The 19,305-nt window shown below is 39.0% G+C and overlaps 1 protein-coding gene across 1 annotated transcript; it reads left to right on the forward strand.

Annotated features, from left to right (window-relative positions):
- Positions 1–3,136: 3,136 nt before the first annotated feature.
- LOC306655677 (uncharacterized protein) lies at positions 3,137–17,684 on the forward strand (the record flags this gene model as incomplete). The annotated part of the gene is given in 4 exon segments (XM_079130333.1): positions 3,137–3,594; positions 10,154–10,442; positions 10,445–10,446; positions 16,945–17,684. Coding segments are annotated over 4 exon segments (1,200 nt in total). The 3' UTR covers positions 17,396–17,684.
- Positions 17,685–19,305: the final 1,621 nt, after the last annotated feature.

A 19,305-nucleotide genomic window follows, 5' to 3' on the forward strand; every position in this document is an offset into this window, starting at 1 on the left:
TCTCTTTAAAATATTTCTACAAGAATGAGTGAAATCCACCATAACATGACAAAGAGTAGAATATGAAAAAATAAAAGTCCAATATACTATACAGTGTCAACAGATAAGACACTGTTGATTGGAGAGAACAAGAAGGTTAAAAGAAGCTAGAATTTCCTATGAGTTAAAGTCTGGCATCCAGGAAGGATGCCAAAATTATGGGTAACATATGGAGGGAGGTAACACAGAGTTGTGCAGAGGAAAGTCGGGCTGGAAGCATTGCTATATAGAGAGTGATAGTGTAAGAAAAATTTGGAAAATTTGTATGCTTTGCACATTAGTCAAAAGAGTAGTAAGTAAGCACTAAGGGGCTTTTGAAAAGCTTTGGGGCAGGAAATGGCCTGACAGTACGATGGCAATAGAAGCTCCTTAAAAAGACACAGGCCAAGTTCACAGATTTTAAAACCATACAGAAACTAATCAGGAGGCCATTTCCCTGGTCCAAGTGACATAAGAGCTGAACTAAGATGAGATGGCCATAGATTAGGAACACATGATGAGTGTGATAGATGTAGAAGCCCAGAAAGCGTATTAAATAAGTTGGATATAGAAAGCATGAAACAACTAGGGAAGCAAATGTGATGTGTTGCATTTCCGAAACTCTTCTTGTCTGCAGACAAAGGAATTTTAACATATTACACGTATTCACTGTGAGTTTAAAATCACTGCTCCATAATATAATCCGCTCACCATCCCATATTTCTCTTCCTGAGCTATTCTAAAATATTTAAAATAAAAGCAGGAGACAAACAGTTTTCTTAACACTACTTAATCTTGGAAATTAGCATGACGTAAAATAAAAAGAAGTGATCTGAGAAAAAAAGGATAGGAATTTTATACCCAACTCTTCTGGCTATGTGGGACTGCAGAAAGTCACTTAACTTCTCCAAAATGTATTCATTCCCAGACTTAATATTGTTCTAACATAAACTTAATGCAAGGGTAAATTAGAAGTGGTCCATACCACAACGCCAGTGTTCCAATTTAGAACTTCGAGGTTGAATGGTTCTATTTTTGACACAGTTTCTTGATTAATGCTTCCTATTGATACCACACTGACTTGTGCACTAGAACAAGATATGAGACAAATAGGATCTTGTTTTATTTGCAACACTTTAGTGCTCTGTGCATAGTAAAATTAAATAAACATGCTATTTATATTGAGCACAATGTTAGTTTCTGTATCTACAATATTAAGGGATTGAAAAAGATAATTTAGTCATCTTTTACCTCCACTATTCAATGATTACATATAATCATTTTCAACTTAATACCTGCTATCATGGTTGCCATGACATGAACATGAACATCTTTATTAAAACTGGTATGAATCATATTCCACTATAATTCTATTACTCTACAAACTAATATCTTGTAAAAAGTTGTGTGCTTCTATTTATTATTGGAAGGAAACAATAAACATACCACAGGTAGCAATATGATTTTTTGGTCACCACTTCTTTGGCAAGAGGTACCAGGATTGAACTCAGGGGCACTCAGTCACTGAACCACATCTGCAGCCATTTTTTGTATTTTATTTAGGGGCAGGGTCTCACTGAGTTGCTTAGCGCCTCATTTTTGCTGAGGCTGGCTTTGAACTTTCAATTCTCCTGCCTCAGATTCCCAAGCCACGGGGATTATAGGTGTGCACCACCACACCTAGCTGGTCACCACGTCTTTGCGTGTAACTCTAAACACTCAGTGAAGAACTTTGTCTTTTCTTTAGGCAATTACCAGGAATTGTTTAAACTTTTGCTGAAATTTTTTTAACAGTTACCAATAATAAAGTATACCATAAGAAACTCTAAAACAGCTGAAATTTATTTTAATACTGTTGAATTTATACCTACTTAACTGCAATGGATCATTGATTTCCTAATCTGTCTTGTGCTGTGATTAAAAAAATAACTATTTTCTTTAAGTTTTTTTTAAATTTTATTTATTCTAATTAGTTGTACATGACTGTAGAATGCATTTATACATTTTGATAGATCACACATAAATAGTGTAATCTCTCATTTTACTGATTATACACATTGCAAGATCACATCAGTCTTGCAGTCATACATGCACATGAGATAATAATGTCTGTTTCACTCTACTGTCATTCCTTCCCCTGTACCGGTTCCCCTTCCTTCACTGCCCTCTACCTAATATAAAGTAACTCTATTTTATTTTCTAATTCTTGCTTTTTCTTTCGCTGGTTCCTTTTCATAAGTTCAATAGTCATGCTCTTTGATCCAATATCATTTTATAAAATACATGGTGTAGCAACACAAAGTGACCTAAACGGAAAGTAAATCTTGCCTTTGAGAAATCAATGCATCTAAATAAGCCGTATAGCAGTGATGTTTATCTCTCTTAAAGCTGTAAAAATTTTCACTTCAAATATTTCGTGTTTTTTTCCCATCACTGAATATGAATTTTATCCTACTTTTCATTAAATTGGAATGGAACAAATTTGTTCCATTTGCCTTCCTGTGTTATAGTTGTTTTCTCAAGTACGACTGCATGAAGTTGAGGAGAGATCACAGAAATTGAAAGGATGCAGTATCTGGAGGGATCTATGAACTTCTATGTATGTGGAGTTTATCAGAGTTTCTACCTAGCTTGTAGTAGAGGCTATAATCTTATCAATCTAAAAACATAAATATAGTCTTACATGAAGGACACTTCAAGATGAATAGCTCTTTTCTAGATTTTAGTTTTGGTGAATATGATCTCAAAATCACATCATCTTATGGGTCAGAGTCACCTTGTCAGGTGCCACAACCACAAGCACAAAACTGAGTCTGAGGCTTGAGTGGAAATTACAGCATTGTTTGGAATGAAACATCAACACTGCTACCCAGGATGAGCCCATTTAGTGAGCATTAGCTGAGCAATAAGGAAAAACCAGTTTGGAGATATGTTTAAAGTAACTCTGCATTTGAATAATCAGAGCGCCCTTAAAACACTGGTTTAAAGAGTAACAAGATAAAAATGCTGTCACAAACGGAGGAACTGGCCAAGGGTTATAAAAAGCCCCAGGTGGAATAAGAAGCCAGAACTCAGAAACATCTTTTGCAACACAACTCTCAACCTGACTCCTGACACCATGGCCTGCTGCTCCACCAGCTTCTGCGGATTCCCCAGCTGCTCCACCAGTGGAAACTGTGGCGCCAGCTGCTGCCGGCCCAACTGCTGCCAGACAGGCTGCTGCCAGCCCAGCTGTGGCCAGGATAGCTGCTGCCAGCCCAGCTGCTGCCAGTCCAGCTGCTGCCAACCCAGCTGCTGCCAACCCAGCTGCTGTGGAACCGGCTGTGGCTCTGGGAGTGGAATCGGGGGTGGCCAGGAGGGTGGCTGCGGAGCCGTGAGCTGCCGCATCAGGTGGTGCCGCCCTGACTGCCGCGTGGAGGGCACCTGTCTGCCCCCCTGCTGCGTGGTGAGCAGCACACCCCCGACCTGCTGCCAGCTGCACCATGCCCAGGCCTCCTGCTGCCGCCCATCCTACTGTGGACAGTCCTGCTGCCGCCCAGCCTGCTGCTGCTACTGCTGCCCACCCACCTGCTGTGAGCCCACCTGTTAAAACTTCCTCCTTATAAGAACACCAAGAAGATGGCACTTCAAACTAACCAATGTAGAGTTCCACCAAATTTCTGAACTCTAATACCCATAACCCAGCTTGCAACTTCTCGTCACACAGGTACATGATTTCCCTAGGAGGTAAAATCATTTTCAATGGAAGACCAAAACTCTTTCAGAGACCTGAGTGTCAACTGAAGCCTTACACTCCGAGAAGAGATGTGTGATATTCTACTATGAATGTCATGTGAATTGTTTCAATAGCTTGTTGGGACTGGGATTTAATAAAAGTCATCTTTTCAATGACGAAGTCATTGTTAGAACTTTATTTTCTTTGGAATTTGTTAATGATACTGGGATACTGGGGTTTTTCAAGCTCTCTATACATAACTCTATTTGTATTCTTTTAATAATGGTCTTTGAAAGGGGTTTTTGTTTGGTTTAGTTTTGCCAGGAAATGGCCTAATATTCTTCAGCCAAAGTATCCAGTTAAAAGAACGCAATAGTAGTCAGCAACTCTTTCCCAAGGTCCTCACATGTGCAAAGGGGGTGGGCTCAGTGTTGCAGAAGATCAGTTTTTGCAAAAAGGAAGTTTCTGTCATTCAGCTTCTTGAGGTGCTGCCAAACCCTTCCATGCATTCATGTATGAGTTTGTGTATAGCTCTTTCAATATCAAAGGTATACGAAAGCATAAAGCAAAATGGGAAAGACTATAAACACGAGTTTGTAAAACAACACCACAGGATGTAAAGGCATCCTGATTTCTAGTCCCAGCTTTGTAACTAACAATCCATGGTCTCCTTTTTATTGGCTGTTCATTTGTTTTGGTACTAGGGATTAGACCCAGGAACACTACCACTGAGTTACCACCCCATCCCCTTGTAAGCTTTATTTTGAGAAAGGGTCTTGCAAGAGTGCCAGGCTGGCCTGGACTCTTTACCATCCTGCCTCCTGAGTAACAGGATTACAGGTGTGTTGTCCCCGCAACCAGTTCAATTCATGACTTCTTGAAAAAGTCACTTCACTTACCAGGACAAGCACTTCTTTCTTTATTTTTTATCTTTTATGGGTGTATATTAATTATACACACTAATGTGGCATATTTGTACACTGTACATGCATATAGCATAATTCGATCAGTCATACTTCCCATTATGTCCATTTGTTCTCCCCTCCTCTCTCCCTCTTATCCCCTTTCTCTACCCCAGTGGTCTCCCTTCTGCTTCTGCTTCCATGTCATCTCTCTTCTTTCTTTCTTTCTTTTTTTTGCTTATAGAGTCCACATACAAGAGAAAATACATGACACTTGTTTTTCTTTTTCTTTCTTTTTAATTTTTTACAGACTGCATTTTGATTCATTATACACAAATGGGATACATCATTTTGTTTCCATGGTTATACACAATGTAGATTCATACCATTCATGTAATCATACATGTACTTAGGGTAATAATATCTGTCTCAACCACTTCATACCCCCCTCATTTCCTTCTACATAATCTAAAGTTCCCCCATTCTTCTCTCACTCCCCACACACCCACCTCCATAATATATCATTCTCCACTTATCAGAGAAAACATTTGGCCTTTGGTTTTTTGGGATTGGCTTGTTTCTCTTAGCAACATATCTGCACTTAGTTACTTCAAAGCATGGTCAACATCCTATTTCTCACATACACAGATCTCTATGCAAGATGCATAGGCAAACAGATAAGTTCCTAAACAGGTGGCACACTGATAAGCCTTTCAGATGTCCAAAGGGGAAAAACCGTTCAATGGTCAAATAATATTACATGCTTCATCACCACCTTGAAGGTTTATAAAACACATCAGATTATACATTATATATATTTAGTATATAAAAAGCACATTAGAATATACTATATAATATATACAATGTTATAATGCTTTCATACATATTTAATACATATATTCATATATATATATATATACACACACACACACACACACACACACACACACACACACACATATATGTAGCGCTTCAGAAAACCAAGTGTCACTAAAGGGGCTGAGGTGCCCTGCAATAAAGAAACCTCTGTAACCATCACTCTCAAACTGATTTAGCCAAGAAATCCTCTGTTCATATTTTACCTGTTAATATCCTGTAACAAGAATGCTTCTCGAAACACACTTTGGAAAATGATGAAAGGGAGTGCCAACTGATATTTTCACAATATGTATATAATCCTCTCATGTACTATGAAACAGAAAACAAATTGCTCATTACAAGGATTAAATGAGCATGATATTGGCCATGCACTGTCAATATTATTCTTATTATAATCTCCAGAAAGCATTCTGAAATAAAGCAAGGATGAAATGATGAAATAAAAGACACATAACAGGGTTTCCATTCCATGGGATACCACCTTTGCTCACAAAGTCAACATGGAAGCCACCACTGGGAGTCAAAAGACATGGAAGGCAATTACTTTAAAGGTTATGGGATATTCTTCTGGGGCGATGAAAACGTTTTAAAACTGGAGAGGTGGTGGTTGCAGATTAATGCCCTAAATGTCACTCAATTATAAACGTCAACATGATTAATTGATGTTATATGAATTTAACCTCAATTTATAATAACTGAAGGAATGAGACCTCCACTAGCACAATTTTACTAGAACTAGAAAAAGGTACCAGCTTGAGATGGACACATACCAGGGGCATGCAGCCTGTGGAGCCTACAGCATCTTGGTATGAAGAACAGTGTGCTCCTTCCTCAGAGTGGACAGAGCCCCACACCAGGACACAGCCTGCACATCTGCACTTAGTGACTTCAAAGCATGGTCAACATCCTATTTCTCACATACACAGATCTCTTGTTTCTCATCAGGATAAGAAGGTTTAACATTAACGCACTTTGACTTAGAAGGACTTCAGCTCAGAAGCACCAAGAAGAGCTAGGTTGGCATTCAGGTAAACTGGAAAGATCTTAATACTTGGTTTGGAATAGAAAGTTGTAGGTGAGAGGACATCCTTAAAGTTTATTGGCTGTCCATTCCAGGTTACCAGAACAAGAGCAAGAATCCCCTGGGCAGGAATGGTGTGTCCCTTTAGCTGATACATTAACCAGATCTTATTCCTCGGAAGTCTAAGTGAGGCAGATGAAACTGGATTAGAGAACTAGTAAAATGGAAATGGAGGAATTGGGAGAACCCTCAAAATTTGGAACTACAATACATTATCCTGACTTCTTTTGTTTGTTTTGTTCTGTTTTGTTTTGGTATCAGGGACTGAACCAGGGGCACTAACCACTGAACTACATCCCCAGCCTTTTTTTATTTCTTATTTTGAAACAAGTTCTCAGTAAGTTGCTAAGGGCTTCACTACATTGCTGAGACTGGCTTTGAACTGGCAGTCCTGCCTCCGACTCCCAATCTTATCCTGGCATCTTTAAGGAAAAACAACTCAAAACATCAGTATCTCTCCTAAATAGAGGTCAAATGGTCAAAAATAACAGACAAACATGTTCTTTGTTCTTATGGCACTGGAATGGCCTGTCTCCCTAACTTGGAAGAAGTAATGGAAACCAAAGGGAATAAACCCAGTAATTTTTGAAAACCTTTAGATATCAAGGTACTGGCATTTTCCCCAAAAGGACAATAGAGGTGCAACATCGTGAATGTTTGTGACTTGTTACACTATTTCCATGGACCAGATCAAGAAGAAATGAGTTCAAGTGGTAGAAGAAAAAATTCTTATTTTTTTGGTTGATTGAGAGGAAGTAAGGGAATGTTCAGATTAGTCTTCATTCTGTTGCAGAGGAATAGAATTCTCAATTTTTAAGTGTCATATTTTATTCTTAAGAATTCCCTTCACCAGGCACGGTGGCACACACCTGTTATCCCAGCAGCTCAGGAGGCTGAGGCAGGAGGATCATTCCAAGCCAGCCTCAGCAAGTCGGCAAGGCCCTAGGTAACTTAGCAAGAACATGTCCTTAAATAAAAAATTTTAAATGGTTGGTAGCTGGGTGGGGTGGCACACACCTGTAATCCCAGTGGCTCAGGAGGCTGAGGCAGGAGGATCGGTAGTTCAAAGCCAGCCTCAGCAAAAGCAAGGCACTAAGCAACTCAGTGAGACCCTGTCTCTAAATAAAACAAAATAGGGTTGGAATGTGGCTCAGTGGTCAAGTGCCCATGTGTTCAATCCCTGTACAAAAGAGAGAGAGAGAGAGAATTCCCTGAGGGCAAGTTGAGACCAGAACATGGAAATTGAGTTAAATTGAGGAAGATGTTGAAAACATCACCATGGTGGAAAAGCCCAGAAATGGAAATCCAAGATGTAACACTACTACCTCCAGAGCTGGTATCCATCAAGTATTTCAACTCCTCAAATATCTACACTTTTTGCAAGAGAAGATATTTCTTTTTCTTTTTTTATTGGTGTATTATAACTATACTTAATAGTGGGGTTCGTTTTGACATAATCATATACACATGGAATATAATTTGTTCCATTTCAGCCCCCAGTACCTTCTCCCTCCCTCCCCTCCCCTACCCTCCCCATTCCCCCTCCTCTACTCTCTTGACTCTCTTGGCCTTCCCCCTATAATTTATTGTCCTTATAAATTGGTACTTTCTAGGGATACATAAAGGTGGAATTTGCTGTGGTACATGCACACAGTATAATTTGGTCAACCTCATTCCACTGATCCTTCCCTTTCCTGTCCCCCTCCACTCCCCTTCAAGCCCCCTTCTCTATTCCTCTAGTTTCTCTTTCATTTTCATGGAGGTGATGAATCTTTTTTAGTCTCAAAGATTCTGCCAAGTATAGATATGAAGTCAATAGCTCCTACAATTGTAACAATGACAAATGCCCAGTTCAAGCATCCAAGGAAAAATTAGAAACTTAAGAAGCAGCCCAAAATGCACCAAGAACCTTATTCTCTTCTATTTCAAATAGGATGCGGGATTTTCAAACATGTCCTTTTAAATTTTTTTTATTTTTTTAATTTTTACAGACTGCATTTTGATTCATTGTACACAAATGGGGTACATCATTTCGTTTCTTTGGTTGTGCACAATGTAGATTCACACCATTCGTGTAATCACACATGTACATAGGGTAATGATGTCTGTCTCATTCCACCATCTTTCATACCCACCTCCCTCTCATTTCCATCTAATTCTATCTTGGGAATAGTTATGACCTCTACTCAAAACTTACATTTCTGGAAAAAAAGCACAGCTCTTGGTATTTTGTTCAAACCCAAGGGGTGACATATTAACTTCCATTTTTCTTCAATATAGCCCAAACTCCACAGAAACCAGGTCACCTTTCACTTTACCCAAACAAAAATCTTCATTTTCACCTTCATCTGTCAAAGTACAGAATCTTTCCAGTCAATTAGACTAGTCTCTGACATCTACAACAATGCGCATACTGTAAATCTAACAAACTACTGTCACATATTCCATCCGAAATATATTGAGTATAACTTTATGCAGTTGAGAACATTTAAATCTACAGAATATCCTGAGATTAGGCAAAGTCATAATTAAGTTGACTCTTTGGCTACATGATCTTGAAGCGCACTTACTATACTGTTAAAAAAAAAATTTAAAAATCTTCAGCAAAGTCTGTAATAAACATTGTTATTTACTCTAATCTCTACCTTTTCTTCTCAGAAAACGTCTGTAAGAAAGAAGGCAAATTTTCACATCTGGTTTTCCCCTGTTGATTTTCCTTAGGACTGTTTACATGAGAAAAAAAGAAAAAGAGAACTAGCTTTTGCAGTTCAAAGTTTAGTCTGGAATCAGACAGTGAAGGGTTAGAGTGCAGCTTCACACTAGTTGGTGTGACCTTGGACCAGTTACTTAAATCTGTTTGTGGTTCAGTCTCCTCACCTGAATTATGAAAGCAGCAAGGATACCCACCCCATAGGATTGCTGTGAAAATTAAATGAATCGATACATATAAGGTATTTGGAACTCTTTAGGTATATAACAAGTACTCCCAAAATGTTATGAATGACAGACGACCCATTCACATTCACATTCAGAGACAGCCCAGGATAAAGCAAGCATCCCTTTTCTGACCAGTGAAACCTAGTCTTGCTTCACAGATAAAGGGGACATGAGAAAGGTAGAAAAGGAGCAGTCAACCATATAGGGGGCCATATTGCTAGGAATTAAACTCCCATGGGAGAGCTGAGTACCCAATTATAAGGGTCAAATTTGGAGTTATATCAACACTCCTTAAAGATGAGCAGCATTAGTCAATTATTCTTTGGGCAATGAAAAAACTTCAGCAAATGTGAGGGATTAGGGGTTATGTTCCCAATGAACGCTAGTGACTACTGCACCATGATACAGAACCCTAATTGAAGGCCAAATAAAATCAAGTTTTAAAGGCTTTAAGAAGGTTGACCAAATAACTCAGGAACAGGCCAATTAGCATTCAGAGGCAAATTATTTAAACACAAACAAGGAAAAGGCTTTGGGAATAAGGAACATAGAAGCTGGCCAAGGATTATAAAAGGCCTGATCTGGCAGTCACTGCTAAAACCCAAAAACATCTCTAAGCAGCACAATCCTCGAACCAACTCCTGACACCATGGCCTGCTGCTCCACCAGCTTCTGCGGATTCCCCAGCTGCTCCACCAGTGGAAACTGTGGCGCCAGCTGCTGCCGGCCCAACTGCTGCCAGACAGGCTGCTGCCAGCCCAGCTGTGGCCAGGATAGCTGCTGCCAGCCCAGCTGCTGCCAGCCCAGCTGCTGCCAGCCCAGCTGCTGCCAGTCCAGCTGCTGCCAGCCCAGCTGCTGCCAACCCAGCTGCTGCCAGTCCAGCTGCTGCCAGCCCAGCTGCTGTGGAACCGGCTGTGGCTCTGGGAGTGGAATCGGGGGTGGCCAGGAGGGTGGCTGCGGAGCCGTGAGCTGCCGCATCAGGTGGTGCCGCCCTGACTGCCGCGTGGAGGGCACCTGTCTGCCCCCCTGCTGCGTGGTGAGCAGCACACCCCCGACCTGCTGCCAGCTGCACCATGCCCAGGCCTCCTGCTGCCGCCCATCCTACTGTGGACAGTCCTGCTGCCGCCCAGCCTGCTGCTGCTACTGCTGCCCACCCACCTGCTGTGAGCCCACCTGCTAAGAGCCAGGCTGCTGATTCTCAACCTGAAATTTCAAGTGTCATCTGAGGCCATGACCTAGTTATCTCTTCAACCACTCCTGGACCACTAACAAATTCTTGACCTTTAATTTGGCTTTTGTTGTGGAGGTTATCAAACAGTTGGGGCTCACAGAACTGTGTTTCCATTCAGCATTGGAAAGACTGATCTCTCCTCTGAGGATGCAAAAACAGAAATTTGACTGAAGAAATGAGAAAACCATTTGTGATCCTCCACAGTTCTTTGACCCCACTCTCCACGGTTCATTGAGGAGGAGGCCATGGAAGAAATGTCTCTCCTTCTCAAATACTTTCCCCTCTGCTACTTTACTATCTGGTAAATCACACCTCTTATGGAAGAAGAATAATATACCAAGATTTAATAAATTATGTCTATTGGTGTGGCAAAAGCTCTTTATTCTATTTGTTCTAATTGGTTATACATGACAGTAGAATGCATTTTGACACATTGCACACAAATGGAGCATAACTTCTCATTCCTCTGGCTGTACATGGTGCTGAGACACACCAGCAGCGTAGTCATACATGTATATGCAGTAATAATGTCTGTCATATTCTACTGTCCTTCCGATCCTCACCACCCCACCTCTTTCCTCACTCTAGTCTGAACAATCCAAAGTTCCTTTATTCTTCCTTATCTCCTCCCCCCACTATGGATCAGCATCTGCTTATCAGAGAAAACATTCAACCTTTGGTTTTTTGGGATTGGCTTATTTCACTTAGCATGATATTCTTTAGTTACATTCATTTATCTGCAAATGCCATAATTTCATTCTTCTGTAAGACTGAGTAATATTACATTCTGTATATCTACCACATTTTCTTTATCCATTCATCTGTTGAAGGCCATCTGGGTTGGTTCCATAGTTTAGTTATTGTGAATTGAGCTGTGCTAAATATTGATGTGATTGTGTCACTGTAGTATGCTGAAAATCTTCTTTATTGAGTGTGTTTGTGATAGATATTGCACACAAAGTCACATGAAAGATTTCAATCTATTTTTCATCCCACATGGTTCTTCTCATACCTTGTTAGGAAATGTGATGAGGTAGGGTGGATGTTAAGCCCCATAAAAATATACAGTAAAGTCAATTACCTAAGGTCTCAAAAATGTCCCAGGCTTGAAAACTGGAAATCCATATGCAGCAAAATGAAATTAAACCTATATCTCTCACCCTGCACAAAACTCAACTCAAAATGGATCAAGGATGTAGGAATTAGACCAGAGACCCTGCACCAAATAGAAGAAAAAGTAGGCTCAAATCTTCATCATGTCGGCTTAGGACCGACTTAGGACTGGCTTAGACTTCCTTAACAAGACTCCCAAAGCACAAGAAATAAAAGCAAGAATCAATAAATGGGATGGATTCAAACTAAAAAGCTTTTTCTCAGCAAAGGAAACAATCAATAATGTGAAGAAAGCACCTACAGAGTGGGAGAATATCTTTACCACACACACTTCAGATAGAGCACTAATCTCCAGAATGTATAAAGAACTCAAAAAACTTAACACCAAAAATACAAATAACCCAATCAATAAATGGGCTAAGGAACTGAGCAGACACTTCACAGAAGAAGATATACAATTGATCAACAAATATATGAAAAAATGTTCAACATCTTTAGCAATTAGAGAAATGCAAATCAAAACTACCCTAAGATTTCATCTCACTCCAATTGGAATGGCCATTATCAAGAATACAAGCAACAACAGGTGAGGATGTGGGGAAAAGGCACACTCATACATTGCTGATGGTTTGCAAATTGGTGTAGCCACTCTGGAAAGCAGTGTGGAGATTCCTCAGAAAACCTGGAATGGACCCACCTTTTGACCCAGTTATCCCACTCCTCAGTTTATATCCAAAGGACTTAAAAACAGCATAGTACAGTGTTGCAGTCACATCATTGATTATAGCAGCTCAATAACTAGATTTTGGAATCAACCTAGATGACCTTCAATAGAGGAATGAATAAAGAAACCGTGGTATATATATATTCAATGTAATATTACTCAGCCATAAAGGAGAATAAAATCATGTAGGTAAATGGATAGAGTTGGAGAATATCATGGTAAGTGAAATAAGTCAATCCCAAAAAACCAAAGGCTGAAAGTTTTCTCTGATAAGTGGATGCTGATACATACCGGGGGGAGGGAGTAAGGAAAGCAACATTGGATTGTGTAGAGGGAAATAAAGGGAGGGGAGAGGGAGGGGGAAAGAAAGTTGGTGGAATGAGACAGACATCATTATCCTAAGTACATGTAAGATTACGTGAATGGTGTCACTATTTCGTGTACAACCAGAGAAATTAAAAGTTGTACCCCATTTGTGTACAATGAATCAAAATGCATTCTACTGTCATGAATAACTAAATACAGCAAACAATAAAACAATAAATTTTTTTTAAAAAAATAGAAATGTCACAGGCTCTATCACCATAGCTTAACTTCTCACGGTACTTTTACAAATAAAACAGGTAGAGACTCTAGAGCCGAAGGGATGAGATTTCAGACCATCTTCAAACAGTGGTCATAAGTGTTAAAAAAGTGACATTTTTCCATTTGCATGGAATCTTACAAGCTAGAGCAAGAAAAATATAAGGAGGGGAAAACTGAAAAAAATACAGTCCCAACGAGATGGAGTTTTTTACTTCAAAATTTTTTTTCCCATTTCCTAAACAGGAAGTGAGAATAATAAGGATTTTGTTCAATATTTAGAATTAACATATGATCTTTGGTTTAAAATGTTCACTTAATATAAATATGCATGTATTAATTATGTCTAAACACATTTATATGTCATACACATATACAACAAATTTATACACTTTAATCATAAGTGTCAGGAAATGCTTCAGGATTTGGATGGTTTTTCAGACAAGGATCAGGATTAATTTACTGAAAGAATTTTTTAATGTAAAGAAGAGTAGTTTGGTTAAATTCACAACACTTCATTCATCCTGATGTTAATGAGGACTAGAAAATGAGAAAGCATAAATAAAGGTAACAGATAGTCAAAGAATCAATTTCCCTGCATATCATCTGGAGACCTGATCCAATCCAAAGAAAAACCTTTGGATGACAGAACAGAAATGGAGACACAGTCTATCTTCTTGCCCCCTTGATTCAAACTACGAACCACTTTCAGGTATTACAACCTAAATAGCTCCTGCTAAGGGAAAAAATAAAATTACAAGTGACTTTGGTAAAATGCAAATGCAGTTATTCATCATCACCACGCACTGCTAATCATTCCTTCAGTCTGTTGTTCCACAAGCATTTATTGAGCATCTACAAGCAAGATAGTATGGAGGTACCACGTAGGCAACCAAGTTGAATCTGACATGGCCTTAGGGACCATGCCCTTAAGGAATGGATGACCTGGTCGAACAATTACACATTTTTAGCCCTGGAAGGCGTCTGAGAGATCATCTTATTTAATTGGTGAGTAAATCATTGTTCAGAGAGATTAAGTGACTTTTCTGGGTTCACACAGTCACATAGTTGCAGAACCAGTTTGAAAAGTTCACTTAGTTTAATTAAATGATTTCTCAGTCCCCTAGATCATGTGACTATCTATTCCTAATCATGTAAAGCTGGGTCCATTTATTTGATTTTAAATAATAGAATAAAATTCTATTATTATTTTAAAATTCAAACTCACCAAGTAAAAAATGATTGAGGTCTTATCAATTGGGGAATGATTCAATAAATTCTGGAGTATTGTATAGTTCTTAAAATAAGTTATAAATATAGGATATTCCAAGAATTTGAATAACACAGGCAAGTTTTACCAATGGGTCCACATATCTATGGATGCATTCCTAGAAAAACACAACCTACCAAAACCAAATCATGAAAAAGGAGGAAATCTGAACAGACCTATAACTAACAAGAGATTGAGTCAGTAATCAAAACCTTCCCAAGAAAGAAAATCCAAGGAACAGATGAATTCACTGATCAATTCTACCAAAGAAAAATTAACACCAATCCCCAAAGTCTTCCAAAAAATTGAGGAAGAAAGAACATTTCCAAACTCATTAAGTCAGCCTTGCTATACCAGACACACTCAAAGAAAAAAAATTTCCTGATGAATATTCATGGAAAATCACCAAACTAATATTAACAAAAAACATTCAATGGCACATCAGAAGGATTAAAATATCATAACCAAAAAGGACTTTATCCTAGAATGCAAAAATAGTTCAACATACACAAATCAATCAATGTAACACACCACATTAACAGAATTAAGGAGAGAACACACAATCATCTCAACTGATCCAGAGGAAGTATTTGAAAAAATTCAAAACCCTTTCATAATTTAAAAAACAATCAATCAACTAAGAATTGAAGCAAACTGACTCAATGTAATAAATGCCATATATGAAAATAATACACTTCCCTTAAACTCAACAGTAAAAGACTAAAACCCTTTCTCCTGAGATTAGGACATCATAAGAATACCAACCTTTATACATTTGATTTATCAGAGTCCAGGGTGTCCCAGACAAAGAAACTGGAAAGGAAAAAGCAAATTATCTTGTTCAGAGACAATGTGATCCTTTATGTAGAAACCCCTAAAGATTTCTCTCTCTCTCTCTCTCTCTCTCTCTCTCTCTCTCTCTCTCTCTCTCTCTCTCTCTCTCTCTCTCTCTCCCCCTCACACACCACCTTACAACCAATAAGTTAATTTAGCAATGTTACAAATACAAAATCAACACACAAAAATCATTTGAATTTCTATATATTAGCAATGAACAATCTGAAAAGGAATTTAAGAAAGCAATTCCAGTTACAATAGCATCAAAAAGAATAAGACATTTAGGAATAAATTTAACCCAAGGGAAATAATTGTACACCAGAAACTGCAAAATTTACTGAAACAAATTTTAAAAGGACAATATTGTTAAGATAAAACCACCAACAGAATCTACAGACTTAATGAAACCTCTATCAAAATCTCAATGGTGATTTGCACAAATAGAACACTCCCTCCAAAAACTCATATGTCATCGTGAGGAATCTCAAATATCAAAAAGTCTTGAAAAAGAAGAACAAGGTTAGTCTCATACTTCTTGATTTCAAAATTTATTATAAAGCTGCAGTAATCAAAACAGTGTGGTACTACATAAAGAAATACATGTGGACCAGTTCAATAGAGTACTCAGAAATAGACTCTCATGTATATGGTCAAAAGATTTTCACTATGGGTATTATACCACCATTTTTTAAAATTTTCTAATTTCAATGTATATTAGATCCAAACTTCACTGAAGCACAAGATGTATGTGTGCATATGCTTGTTTAGAATTGTATAAGTAGAAGTAAAGGTGTTAAAGAATATACACCAAGTGCTTATATTGATTATACTAGGAGTATGCATTTTGGAAAAGGTACGGTGTGTGTTAGGGGTAGGGGAGAGAATATTAATTTGTCTTCACTCTGTACGGTTTGACTTGTTACAAAATGTAGCCATCATTAGCATATAGTTTCAATTTAATAGCCAATAAATAATTCTCAGTCAAAAGTCATTAAAGGATTCAGCTGGTAATATGTGCATCGGTGACTGAAGGCAAGAATACCAAAGAAGTTCTAAGATCCTATCACTTGCAGCTGATCACAGAAAGGCAAACTTGGTTTGGAGGTGGATGAATCAAGTGCTAGCTCGTGTTTTGAAGGCACCAACATCATTAGTCTTTGCAAACCTGAACAAATTGTTGATGAAGTCATAATCGTGATTGAATGTCAACTTAGGAAGAAAATTTCAGTTCAGACAAATTGCCCAAAGGTTACTGCAGGACAGGTATGACAAAGTGGGCCGGGGCAGTGTTTGCCCCAAGTCTAGTCTGTCATGTGACTTATATAAAGAGGCGCTGCTGTGATTGGCTTCCATGAAGCACCTTCTCTTACTTAGTTCAGAGAGCAAAGAAGACACATAATGAGACTTAATTGAACATTGCCCAAAGCAGACAATTGAAATGCTATTTATAATTTTCTAAACAACTCAAGGATGAGCCAATCAAACACTGACTATTCAATTGGCATCAAGGAAAAATGCTAAATGTTAGGTAAACATGCAGCTCAAGGGACTATATAAAAGGCCAGGTTTAGAAGGTACAACCAAAACTCAGAAAAATCTCTTAGCAGCTTAGTTCTCAGACAGACTCCTGACACCATGGCCTGCTGCTCCACCAGCTTCTGCGGATTCCCCAGCTGCTCCACCAGTGGAAACTGTGGCGCCAGCTGCTGCCGGCCCAACTGCTGCCAGACAGGCTGCTGCCAGCCCAGCTGTGGCCAGGATAGCTGCTGCCAGCCCAGCTGCTGCCAACCCAGCTGCTGCCAGTCCAGCTGCTGCCAGCCCAGCTGCTGTGGAACCGGCTGTGGCTCTGGGAGTGGAATCGGGGGTGGCCAGGAGGGTGGCTGCGGAGCCGTGAGCTGCCGCATCAGGTGGTGCCGCCCTGACTGCCGCGTGGAGGGCACCTGTCTGCCCCCCTGCTGCGTGGTGAGCAGCACACCCCCGACCTGCTGCCAGCTGCACCATGCCCAGGCCTCCTGCTGCCGCCCATCCTACTGTGGACAGTCCTGCTGCCGCCCAGCCTGCTGCTGCTACTGCTGCCCACCTACCTGCTGTGAGCCCACCTGCTAAGAGTCAGTTGCTGATTAATTAAGAATGAAAGGGAAAATTGTGTTCTTCTCTGAAGAAGTATACCATTCGATGGATGCTAAGTATCAAGATGTTGCTAAAGTACTCATAAATAATGGAACTCTCAGTCAGAATCCCTAAGGATGTGCTGATTTAACTCACTGAAAACAAGTTTTGACCATCGTTCTTTGGAGACCCCGCCTGGCTTGAATAGGTCTCCAGGATGGAGAAGTTCTTCATCCAATGACAACTCAGCACCCCTCCCTCTCTCTTTATCCCCACACTTCTTCAGATTTGCTTTCTACTTCAATATCCCACTGACTTCAAATAAAATGTTGTAATGTGCAAAGCAAACAGGGTTATGTCCTTCTTCTACCTTTAAGCATGTCCACCTACAACTGGAATTCAAGGAGAGTGGATCTGCATATCGTAATAATCCTCAGGGATAAACATAAATAGAAATATTAAGTACAAATTAAGTTATGCTTTAATCCACCTGCTAATAAAATTTTCCATGCATTAATCTTCATAGTTATTCAAATATTTTCATGCTGTACTCTACTAAGATTAGATCTAGACCAAGAGAGCCACTTTAGCTAAAATTTGCAGGTTGATCAAAGCTTTTGAGTTCCTACCTAGAGGTCTTTCTCCAATATCTCCTATATAACACACCAGGTGTTTTCCTTCATTCATGCCCAACATAAAGAAATGGTATTTCCTGCTAAATAGGTTTGAAAATACCTATCAGATACTATTCATTTTCCAAGAGCATTTGGGTTTAATTCCTAAGCCTGAGCCTATCTCATTCATTCCTCAGACCCTGAAATTGCTCTCCAAATGTCAGTTCTCAAAGTTCACCTTCATTTGCTGTAAGTATAGGAGGTATCTCTGGTCTAAATGAAAGAAGAAGCAGCAGCTTAGCAGCATAACTAGTGAGTTCTACTATCACCATGTCAGACAGATGCATGAGAAATCTGAAACAATTATCATGATAAGCAATCCATAACCCAATCAAAAAACGCTCTCTTAAGAAGTTTACACAAATCTAGAACAAAAAGAAACAACTTTTACCATTTAGTTTTTGAATTATTCTTTAAGTATCTGAGTGCCACAGTCAAAATACAATAAGACACAAATACAGGAAAATCTAAAAAAATATATCTTTTCAAAGTTATTTTATGAGCTTCAAGCACTTACCTCTATCATTTAATTGGTGACAGTGACAGATCATACCCGAGATGCATTGCAGAAAATACACAGTGGATGACAGGACATTCTTCCAAGTGTCCTAACTCCTAGACATTTTTTTCCTGAATGTTGGTTCAACTATGGAATTCAGATAAAAATAGTCAACATTTCCTAGTCTCTTCTCACAGCAAACAACAAGTCCCCTTCATAGGTACTGTGACCTGAAATTTCTATTTAATAATTTATGAGTTATACAGGCATTCATGAATCACGCCTTTTACTCCACCCCCTCAATAAACATTTATTGAATCAATAATAAATGCAAAAAACATTCATTAAGCTCCTACCAGAAGCTTAGCATTGCAGCTGGATACCTTCTTTACACTAAGTTGTTTGGTTCACACACACAAAAAAAGGTGTTCTATGCTGGAACACAAATAGTATTTATTCATTTCAAATTTGTTGAAATCAAAGGAACTATAATAGTCATTTGATATGATGTTGGAGTATATGAGGTGGAAGTTTTAACTATCCATGACCAAAGTACTTCTTCATTTCAGCAAATATCCTGGTGTTCTACATTCAATGGAATTCACTCTCTATATCCAGGAGTGAAAAAAATAATACTTAAAAAATAGTATAACCACCCAAAGTTTTAGAAGTCTGGACGGACTGTCACGAGGAATGACCACTGTCAAAGCGAGGGCGTTGACTGGGTCTCAAGT

The sequence above is a fragment of the Sciurus vulgaris genome (genome assembly GCF_902686455.1).
Source record: "Sciurus vulgaris genome assembly, chromosome: 3".
In the NCBI taxonomy this organism is placed as follows: domain Eukaryota; kingdom Metazoa; phylum Chordata; class Mammalia; order Rodentia; family Sciuridae; genus Sciurus; species Sciurus vulgaris.